General features: G+C 37.6%; 1 protein-coding gene across 1 annotated transcript in view; it reads right to left on the bottom strand.

Moving 5' to 3' along the window:
• Window positions 1-12070, bottom strand: part of NLK (nemo like kinase) — a 152317-nt gene that overhangs the window by 87676 nt on the left and 52571 nt on the right. Inside the window, exon 2 of the mRNA XM_007530723.3 lies at window positions 5465-5594. Coding sequence (XP_007530785.1) covers window positions 5465-5594 — 130 coding nt within the window. The remainder of the gene's footprint in view (window positions 1-5464; window positions 5595-12070) is intronic.

Below are 12070 nucleotides of genomic sequence, written 5' to 3'. Positions count from 1 at the left end.
TCTACCTTCCTCATTAGTAAAATAAATAAAATCTTTAAAAAAAAAAAAAAAGGTTGTTACCAGATAATGCCTCAGCATATTTATAAAACCATTTAAGAATTGGTTAAAACCTCATTATTAGCTACCACAAAATTAGAAGATTTGCCATAAATTAGATAAAAACATTTATGATTGAATAAATAGCTCAACTTGTTTTATTTTAGTTAGTTCTTTATCAATAACAACTGCAGTGAATAGTCTCAACTCATAGGTATAAAGTGACTCAACTATTGCCCTTGTTTTTTTTAATTATTGTTGTTGATGTCGTTGTTGGATAGGTCAGAGAGAAATGGAGAGAGGAGGGGGAGAGAAAGATAGACACCTGCAGACCTGCTTCACCACTTGTGAAGTGACTCCCCTGCAGGTGGGGAGCCGGGGGGGCTCACACCCGGATCCTTATACTGGTCCTTGCTCTTTGTGCCACGTGCACTTAACCCGCTGCGCTACTGCCTGACTCCCATTCAATATATCTTAAGTTCTTTAAGGCAGAACTATGTTCTTATTAATGATATAGCTACAGGATTATAACATATAGTAATGTACATAAATCCTAAGTGTATAATTTGAAAGATCTCTACATATACACTGTAAATATGATGAAGTTGCTCTCTTTTGTCAACCCCCCCCCCCCATATAGACAGACAGAGACAGAGGACAGAGACAGAGACAAAGGGAGATAGGAAGATAGCACAACACCAAAGCTTCCCAGTGTGGTAAGGGCCAAACTCAAACCTTAGTCATGCCCATGATGGTGAGTTTTTATTTGGAGTGTAAGGCAGGAAATTAAATATTTCAATATCCCAGAAGGCCCCTTGTTTCTTCCCAGTCAAAATCATCCCTGTTTAGAGATTACTACTGTTTTCACTTCCATCAGCATTGGCTCATTTTGTCTGTCATTAAACTTTATACATACTGACTCATAAATTTAATAAATTTATAAAAATTATATCATTATTGTTCTGCTTATAAGATTCAGCTATGGCAATGTGTGGGGTTCATGGTTCATTCTTTTTCTTGATGTGTAGTACACCGTTGTATGAGTGAAAATATAATACATGGTACATATCCAAAATACTGTTGGTAGATATTTGAGATGTTTCCAATTATGAGCATTCTGTACTGTCTCTAGGTGAATATAATGCAGTCGTTAGTCTTGTGTATATAAAGTAAAACTATTATATCTTTGGCCAGATCTACATTTAGTTTTAAAAGAAATCACCAGTTTTTCTCAATGATTTTACAAATTAACAATCTCACCATCAATAAAAGGGATGAGTTTCCATTAACTAACAACCTTCTGAACACTATGTATGGCCAGTTTTTTTTTATCCTTTTGTTGCCCTTGTTGTTTATCGTTGTTGTTGTTATTACTGGTGTTGTTATTGCTGTCATTGTTGGATAGGACAGAGAGAAATTGAGAGAGATGGGGAAGACAGAAAGGGGGAGAGAAAGACAGACCTGCTTCACTGCCTGTGAAGGGAACCCCCTGCAGGTGTGGAGCTGGGGGCTCGAACCGGGATTCTTATGTCAGTCCTTGCACTTTGCGCCACGTGCGCTTAAACCACTGCACTAACGCCTGACCCCCTCAATATTTATTACTAATGGTACTGTTTATAAACAAAAAATGTATTTAAAAAATTCTCCTACCAGCCTGGCAAAATAACTCGCACTGGCACACTGCTTTGCTATGTGCTTTAGCCAGGTTCAAGCCTGGGCCCCCACTGCACTCGAGGATGTTTTGGTGCATTGGCTTCATTCTTTCATCTTTTGATCATTGTATCTTTAATTATGCTTAATGCTAATGGTATTCAATTTAATTTTCTTTTTATATGGCCAATACATGGCCAGCTACAAAATCCTAATCTCAAAGTCAGGAAGGTATTTTCTTATGCTTTAATCTAGAAACGTTGTTATTTTACTGTTCACAATTAAGTCTATGTTCCACTATGTATATGCTAGTCACCAGACCCCTTTTCAATTGAATCTAACTGGTTCCTGTTTACTAAAATGTCCATCATTCCCCCACTGGGCTGGGCTATAGTGATACTTCCACTGTAAATCAGGTGAACATATATAATTGACATGTCTACAGACTTTCTGTTCTTTTCCATTAATCTGCTTTCCTCTCTTTGTGCTATCTTGATTGTTATAGCTTCATATGTCTCAATATCTGGCAGTTTAAATTTCAACTCTGTTCAACTTCAAGGTTGTTTCCATTATTTTAGTACATTTTCCTTGCCCCAGAGTTTAGAATGTATATCAGTTTATATACACAGACAGATACAAAAACCTGCTGGAATTTTAGCTCAGTTTGGACTACATGATTATAAATGAACCAGGAATCTGCAGTAACACAGATTTCAGGCAAATAGCAAACAAAACCTAATCCACTGAAAAATAACCTATCCTACTAGTATTATCCTTTGTTTTTTCACACTCCTTAGGAGCACAACAGTTAACATTAATATCTCCTTTCAGAGAAAGAGAGAGAGAGAGAACACGTGTATGTTTCTCCAAACTGGTATGATTCTCAGAAGGCCATGCTTGAGTTAGAATGGGTAATATAGAGGTAAACAAGAAACCCTTCTTTGCCTTTCCTTTTTTTAAAAAATCTTTATTTATTTTATTTATTTATTCCCTTTTGTTGCCCTTGTTGTTTTATTGTTATAATTATTATTGTTGTTGTTATTGATGTCGCCGTTGTTGGATAGGACAGAGAGAAATGGAGAGAGGAGGGGAAGACAGAGGGGGAGAGAAAGATAGACACCTGCAGACCTGCTTCACTGCCTGTGAAGCGACTCCCCTGCAGGTGGGGAGCCAGGGACTTGAACTGGGATCCTTACACCGGTCCCTGTGCTTAATCCGCTACGCTACCACCCGACTCCCCTTTGCCTCCTTTCTAAAGTACTCTAGAACATAAATGCTGGGAGAAACTCCAAGAGAGATCACTAGGGTTATTTTCCCAAATCCCGAGATTTCTTTCTTTGTTCTTTTTCTTATTTTTTCTTTTATTTATTTTCCCTTTTGTTGTCCTTGTTTTTTTATTGTTGCTGTAGTTATTGTTTTTATTGATGTCATCACTGTTAGATAGGACAGAGATAACTGGAGAGAGGAGGGGAAGACGGGGGGGGGGGGGGGGGGGAGAAAGACAGACACCTACAGACCTGCTTCACTGCCTGTTAAGTGACTCCCCCTGCAGGTGGGGAGCTGGGGGCTCAAACTGGGATCCTTACACTGGTTTCTATGCTCTGCACCACATGTGCTTAACCCACTGCACTACCCCCCCCCCCAAGATTTCTGTTTTCTGTAACTTTCCATTTATTCAGTCACTCTTCAAATAGTTTTGACTGTCTACTTTGTTCTTAGGTTATTGTCTAAGAAGAAGGGAAAACCAGTAATTGTATTATAGGGACTTTTAGTAGGAATTAATGACTTCTAAGAGGGCTCTGAATGACTCTAAAGAAAGGATAAAGGCTCCCCACCTGCAAGGGAGTCGCTTCACAAGAGGTGAAGCAGGTCTGCAGGTGTCTATCTCTCTCACCCCCCTCTCTCCATTCTCTCTGTCCTATCCAACAACAATGACAGCAATAACAACAATGAAACAACAAGAGCAACAAAAGGGAATAAAATTTAAAAAAAAGAAATGGTAAGAGTCTAAAATGGTTTATAGTCTGCACATTTTCCAAGAGAGAATTCAAAGTTTCCATCAGAATATCAAGAACACAAATTTGAAAGAAAAGAAAAAAATCTATCATCATTTTTCCTTGCAAATCATAGGGTAATTGTGTCTATATGAGCATGCATGCATAAGTATATAGGTAGAGACTATTTTGCCAGATTTCATTATGTTTGGATTCTGACTAGAGCCTACTAATAAGCTTACATAGCATTAACTTTTAGAAAGTTAAAAAACTTTTCTGTTCCCTAAGTTACTACATTAAGGTAAATCTATCTGTTAAGATATGAACATCCTGTCCTTTTAGGGAAAACAAAAAGGATGTGTGTGTGTGTGTGTGTGTGTGTGTCTCTGTCTCAAAGTCAGTAAGCTCAACTAAAATTGATTACTTTAAAAGTCCTGTTCAAAAGGAAGCCCAATTTCTTCTAAGACTCTAAACTATGTTGTCATATAAGATGTAGCCCAATAACTTGTGAAAAAAGTTTAAGGAAAATATATTTCAAGAGGTTTAATTAGTGAAATACAGAAAAAACGAAGTAGTTAAGTAAGCATACACATTTTGCATTCCAAGTTTTACCAGATAACTTAAACTTTTACAAATTTCTCTCTTAAGACTCACTTTGGTGAAAATTCTAAAGTTTTCTAAGCAAACAGGCACTAAGACTGACAAGAAACTTATTTTTCAGATAGCTTCTAATTTTAGTAATTAAAATAGCATAGGTTGAGCACCAAATGCAGAATGTGAGATAGCATTCCTTCCCACACAAAATCAAAAACCAAGAGTTCAATGCTAACATTCCTGAGTAAATTTTACATGTGTTAGGCTTTTAATTCAGGATTAGTTTTCAGGAAACACTAAGTATTTTTTTTTTTGAAAGATTTACTTAATACGAAGGAAGGAGGAAGAGAGGGAAAGCTGAACTGGGTTTATGAAGGAGAAACTGATTTCTGTATCTTTAACTTAATCTCTGATTAAAAATATTAAAGGTTAAGAAGAAAAAACTAGGGGTCAATTATTAATACTTAAGTCATTTAAATTACACATTAAATCTGATTTTATGTTGAAAATTAGTACTGTTTCTCAGATGAACATTAAATTTGTTTGCGTCAATGAATACTTAAAATGTTAATAAATCTTGGCATAAACTTAAATTATTCACAAAAATTATCTAAAAAAATTTGAGGGGGGGGGATCCTAAAACCTAAAAACAAAACAGCAACAGAAACCTTAGTTAAGGTTCCTTCATAACCTATTTTCCTTACAAACGTATGTGCCTTTCACTTAGTATTTAAAAATATTTAATATCTTATATCCTTAAGAAGACTTTCGGGCTGAAAAATAAAGAATGTATATACTACATTTAGAAGTCGACCTAGAACTTTAGAGCTATCATGCTTTCAATAATTTGGAGAAAGCCTTACACATGAAATATAATCCATAGCTTAGACCACTGAGTTAAACTTGGACAAAATAGGGCGCCCAGGTTATTATGTTGCTAAGACTGAAAATCTGATATTAATGGTGAAAATTTTAAAAAGTCATAAAGACATGATATATGAAAGGAAAACAAAGTATGTTTAGAAAACACTGGGTGTGTCCCTTTCAACAACAATGTGTGAATTAAAAACCTATCCTGTAAGTTCATTGGTCCGCCCACTACTTTTTTACAATTTGCCATAAAATTGTAGCTAATTTCCAAATTTTACTTGCATGTGTCCTTTTAAATCCCAAACACCGATTTCACTTACATTATCATGTTTAAAAAAACACAACATCTTCAATTCCCGGAAGACCCTTTTGCAAGAGACCAGATTCTGGAAGACGTTGGGCATCTTTTTGAGGGCTACTCTCTTTCCATCTCTTGGATCTGTTACTGACCTAGAAAAAAAAAAAATCAATGGGGTGGGGAGGAGATGAGGTGGGAGAAGAAGAAAAAAGAAAAATAAATTTCAAACCTTGTTTCTCAATCTTTCAGGACACAACAAATCTACATATTTTTAAAAACACTTAAATCCACTTAAATTTGCTTAAATGCAAAAGATTTTTAAGAAGCATGCATGCGTCTGATCGAAACTGAATACACCCAACATATCTGTTGGGTTTTTTAAAAGTCTACGTCTGTTTCTTTTTTTTTTTTTTAACTGCCATTAGGGTTATTGCTGGGGCGCTGCACCTGTACCACAAAGCTACTAACTCTGTCAGTGCCCCCCCCCTTTATTTGATAGGACAGAGAAGTTGAGAGGGGATGGATGGGGAGATAGAAAAGGAGAGCAAAGCTTCAATGCATGTGAATCTTCCCCCCTAGAAGTGGGGATCTGGGGTTTGAGCCAGGGGTTGAGCCTGTGCTCTCGCATATGGTCATGTGTGTTCAATTGGGTGCACCACTGCCTCGTTGCTTCGTGTCTTAGTTTCTCTATACACTTATTCTGAAAGGTCACTCATTAGTCTATCTGAGGAACTGGTTTTAAATAGAGGTGAGGGGAGAAGAAAATAGTATTAACATAAGTGAGATCAAATAAATTTTATGTTTCATCTTCATAACTAAATTTGAGATGGAAGTAATACTCATTAAGATTATTACAAAATGTCCAATACAGAGAATTCCATTTAAATATTCTGATTTTTTTGGCCTCCAGGGTCATTGCTGGGGCTTGGTACCTGCACCATGAATCCACTGTTCCTGGAGGCTATTTTTTCCCCTTTTCTAATGCCCTTGTTGTGGTTATTACTGTTGTTGTTGGTGTCATTGTTGGACAGGACAGAGAGAAATGGAGAGAGGAGGGGAAGACAGAGAAGGAGAGAGAAAGAGAGACACCTGCAGACCTGCTTCATCGCCTGTGAAGCGACTCCCCTGCAGGTGGGGAGCTGGGGGCTCGAACCGGAATCCTTGTGCCTGTCCTTGCGCTTTGAGCCATGTGCGCTTAACCCGCTGCACCACCGCCCGACCCCCATATTCTGATTTTTTTATATATAAATCACCATCCTTTAGTGATATGGACTTCAGTAGCACCAGCAGCTGACAGTGCCCCCCTCTGCAGAAGTCTGAGTACCATCCAAACGCTGTGCTTTTTAGGCTATGGTAAATCATTTCCTTGTTCTTCAGAATTTGTAGTAACGGTCTCCTGAAATTATTATACCTTTAATAGCCCCTTTCATTCTCTTTTAGACTTCTAATGCCTGTATAACCCACTGGGTTTCTTTTTTGTGACTGGCACAAGTAGACAAATTTTAAAACAAACAGTTAAAGAAACAAGTCAGTAAGTTTGATAAATATGATCATTTAGAATGTTGATTTTCCATTAATTCTCCTTCACCTATCATCCATGACTAATTGTTCTTGTCGAATTTATCCCCATTGGATTTATTCCCACTTACTGGTCTATTATATAGTTAGATTCCCACTTATTCTATTATATACATCATATTTATATATGGATATATATAGACATTATCTATATTCTGTTATATAGTTATATTCCCATATTGTTCCCTGTCACTATTATATTTAGTTCCTTTTTCAGTCATCCAATGATTTCAACCATCTAGATATGTGCCATTTTAAAATATGACCTAGGGGCTGGGAGGTAATGTACCCTTGTTACAATGTACAAGGACCCAGGTTCAAGCCCTTGGTCTCTACCTGCAAAGGTAAAGCTTTGAGAATAATGAAGCGAATGATGTGGGTATCTCTCCTCTCCTTCCCTCTTTATCTCCTCCTTTCCTCTAGATTTCCCTCTGTTCCTATCCAATAAGTAGACAAATAAGTAATAAAATGTCAAACAAAGATGATCTACATATCAGCAATGCCTTATTCAAAATATTAAAGTTCAGAATATGATTGAGAACTGATCTCTGCAACCAACACACTAGAAAAAAAATCTATGAATTAGGCAATCATGGATCTTGACTATAGTTGTTCAGCCTAAGAGCCTAAGTACTTATATAATAAAGTACAATCACTTGGTATATTTCTTTATCCTGTCTATACCAAAAAAAAAAATCACTCCTTAAATTTTAAAATTTCCTTAAAATTTCCTTGCTGAAACTAAAACATCCCCATTATAATTTGATATAGTCCAAGAACTATATCAAATTTTTTTTGGTAGTGGCAGAGTCTCATGCACATGCTATTTATTTCACTGCTTCTAGCTGACTTAGTTCAGACACAGAGCATGGGGCCAGAGACACTGAAGCACCAGAGCTTCCTGGCATTCCCATATAGCGCCAGGGCTCAGAGCCCTTCCAGGTGAGCTTTCTTCTGGCCCTAATTCTCTCCCCCGCCCCAGCCTGAGTCTCTGTCTCTCTCTCTATATATATGCTTTAGCATTTAAATATTAAATAGTATAACTTTTAAATTCTCTGCACTGTTTTAACACTTTTGGGGAGCACTTAGGAAAGGGAAGTAGTGATTATTAAAATCAGATTATTACAAGTCACAGTATTACTACAGATGTTTGATGTGGGGGCTGGAAGATGGCTTACCTGGTAGAGCAAAGATCTTAAAATGCTTGCACCCCGAATTTGAGCTCTGACACCACATAGGAGTGCCACAACACTAGGGGAAGTACAGTGGTCTCTCTCTCTCTCCCTCTCTCTCACTGAAGTAAGAATAAAAACATCAGCCCAGGAGCAGAACTTGGAACCTCGAGGAGCTCAGGCATGTAAGCCTGTTGTGCAACTGCTACACAATACTCCCCAGACTGAATTTTTTTTTTATTTCTCCTTTTTTAAAGTATCTATTTATTCCCTTTTTGTTGCCCTTGTTGTTTTATTGTTGTAGTTATTATTACTGATGTCATTGTTGTTGGGTAGGGCAGAGATATGGAGAAAGGAGGGGAAGACAGAGGGGGAGAGAAAGACAGACACCTGCAGACCTGCTTCACCGTTTGTGAAGCGACTCCCCTACAGGTGGGGAGCCGGGGGCTCGAACCGGCATCCTTATGCCAGTCCTTGCGCTTTGTGCCACGTGCGCTTAGGCCGCTGCGTTACCGCCCCCCCCCCCCTTTTTAATGAGCAGTGTACTGCTCATTTCTGGTTTATGGTAGTGTGGGGGATTGAACCTGGGTTTAGGAGCCTCAGGCATGAAAATCTCTTTGCATAACCACTACGCTATCTACCCCTCAATTCTAACGTTTTTAAACAGTATCCTTATTGCTTCACTGGTTTAAAACTTGGTGAAATAGTTAAAGTGCTATCATTTTTAGGTCTTTAATAGCTCAGAATGTAATTCAATTAGGCTAACAGACCTAATATTTTTGACTCTTGCTTTAAAAAACATTCATCAAAATCCACAAACTGCTAACAAAAAATGGCTCATATGTTGCATTTTGTTGTCATCAAGTTTTCTTTAATCGAGAACAATTACTTAGCATTTCTTTTTCTTTCATGAATTGTCATCTTTCAACAGTAAAAGTATAGGTGAGTCATTTTGTAGATTTTTTTATTATCTTTATTTATTTACTTATTAGATAAAGACATTCAGAAATTGAGAGGGAAGGGTGAGATAAGAGAGGGAGAAGAGAGAAAGATACCTGCAACACTGTTTCACTACTCACAAAACCTTCCCCCTGCAGGTGGGGATGGGGGTGGGGACGGGTTCAAACCTGCATCACTGTGTATTATAATGTGTGCTCAACCAGGTACGCCACCACCTGGCCCCTATTTTGTAGATTTGTATCTGTTGTTTTTTCATGACTGCACTGTTGTGCATTTTGACAATAATAACAAAAGGATGTCTTCTTAGTGCACTACATTAAAGAATGAGACATATAATCCCCCCCCATTATTGGTGATAGCTTTGATAAGCTGGACAGCATGTTTCCAGGCTTTCTCCACTGTAAGGTTACTATTTCCCCCCTTTGCTAACTATGTAAATATTCTATTCCCCTCCCCCCACCCCAAGAATTTATTTATTAATGAGAGAGACTGAGAGAAGCACAGTGTCAAACTTGGGACCACATGCTTGAGTGTCTTCATGCTTTATCTACTATACACCACCTGTTAGGCACTAAATATCCTATTCTTTCTTAGTATCCATTGATGATTTTTGCTTGAATCAACTGCTGTGGTCATTCATATCAATGATACTTCAATAATTTTAGTAATTCTTATAGTTAGTGTGCACAATAAAAACCATAAAAAAAAAATGAGTAAATTACTTTAGTACAATACTGTCTCCAAAAGCTTCATTCAATGTTTCCCCGATTCCTGACTTCTCACTGATACTGACCCTACTGTGATAAGGAAAGATAAACCCATTCCAGCTCAAGATTAGTACTGTGCCTTGTAATGTCTTAAGGTAAAACTTACAAAGCAGCATTTTACTATTCATGCAAAACCCCAGTCATGCCTGTGGCTGGTAACAGTATAACTCTAATGAATGTGAATGGCAGTGCAGTAATTTCACGCCATGTTGAGTTTGTTCCCTCTTAACTTGAGGTAGCAGATGCTTTAGTTCAGCACAAACAGTACTACAGAACACAGATAAGTGTGGAAGCCTATTACACAGGAATTCCTTTATTTGTTTTGTTACTGAAGGGCTTTGCTGATCTTAGTTTCTCTGCTGCTGTAATACCCTGCTTAGTCCAATTACACTAGTTAATGAAGCTCCTGCTGTAGAGATAATGAAAACAGATTTAGGGCAACTTTCCTCACTTTAGGAAAAAGCACCATCTTTCCACCTCACAAACTGCTCAGTAACTTTTTCTACTATATAATGTGTGTTCTAAGTAAATAGTGTTTCCATCATCTTATCAGACCAGCTTCAAAAGCATTCAAATTATGTTAACAGACATTTACTTCCTAGTTTTTAATGTTTGATTCAGCAAATATAATATTAAAAAGAACATTTTAAGAGATTTAAGAATTCTTTATTACATTTGTATGGAGTGCTTCAATCCTATGCACTTAGGATATATTAACTAACTCTTTAACAGTGGGAGAAATCTTCAAATTAGTCTCTACAAAGACAAGTAGTCAAAACAATACAATATGAGGACTGAAGCCAGCAAAAGGCTCACTTGGATAGTGTGCTGCTCTGCCATGTGCACACTGCAAGTCTGTGCCCGGCCCCAACACACTGAATGAAGCTTTGATGCTGTGGTCTCTTTCACTTTCTCAACCTGTCTCTCTGTCTTCTCAGTCTCTATAAAGAAATAATAGTAAATAAAAATACTCGGGCTAGAGAGAGAGCTCACTGGGAAGGGAATGTGCTCAGTCCAGGCTAAAGCCATGGCACCACATGGGAGAGGCTACAGCACTTGATGAAGCCCCGCTATGGTGGTGCCTGCCTCTCTTTGTTGCTATCTGAATGAAAAGACAGCCCAGGAAATTGGACATATGTGAGGCCACAGCTCCAGAGAGGGAGTGGGGGGTAGGAGTGGGTGTGGAAGGGGGAAGAGTACAACACTAAACCAGGAAGCTTTACTAAACCGGTGTGGCTGCTTTATTGTAGTTTTCTTAATCCCAGGAAACCCATCACTGCCACAAATCTCCTTAAATTGCTAATACACATCGGAATCAGAATGAAGGAAGAGTGGAATTTATTATCAGGGACACATTCCCAAGCACTAAAATGTTATGTTACATCTTTAAATTAGGGTTACTAGTCACCAACTCTCCAAAAAATTTTATGTGTCTCCTTTATCTCATAGTGAGGCTCCTTCACATGTTGACAGTTTTAAAGTTCTTGCTGCGGATACAGAATTTCAACTATTCAAAGCAAATAAAATAATTTATAATGAGAATGCTTCAAAGTGGATTAAGAAAATCAGGTTCAAAAAAAAAGAAAATCAGGTTCTTCTAATTCTATTCCCAAAACTTGTAATCAGCAATCCTCTACTTCCTGTTATACATACTACAATTACTATGCCAACCATAGCAATACAGTACATTATCTCAGTAACAGAACCTCCTTCCTAGACTCTAAATATTTAGATTACTACCTTCACATTCATTTTGAAAATAATTTCCTTAAAGGTTATTTTTACTTGTATTTAGATTAAGTCAGTTTGAATAAAAACTAAATTATTAAGAAAAATTTCAACAATAAGTGTAGATAATGCACCTCATTTGTGACATAGTCCTGTCATATGTTCAAACATACTAGAGGTTAGAAAGTAAAATATTTATTTTTGTCTCATGTCTCTTTTTCTATTATTATAATTGAATAGAGACAGACAGAAATTGAGAGGAGAGGGGGAGACATAAAGAGGGAAAGAGACAGAGAGACACCTGCAGCCCTACTTCACCACTTGTGAAGTTTTCCCTCTGCAGATGGGGACCAGGGACTTGAACCTGAGTCTTTTCGCACTGTAATGTGTGCACTTAACCAGGTGGGCCATCACCTGGCCCCT

Source organism: Erinaceus europaeus, chromosome 12 (genome assembly GCF_950295315.1).
Source record: "Erinaceus europaeus chromosome 12, mEriEur2.1, whole genome shotgun sequence".
Classification (NCBI taxonomy): domain Eukaryota; kingdom Metazoa; phylum Chordata; class Mammalia; order Eulipotyphla; family Erinaceidae; genus Erinaceus; species Erinaceus europaeus.
Note: the sequence above shows the minus strand (reverse complement) of the source record. Positions and strands in the feature narration are given on the sequence as shown.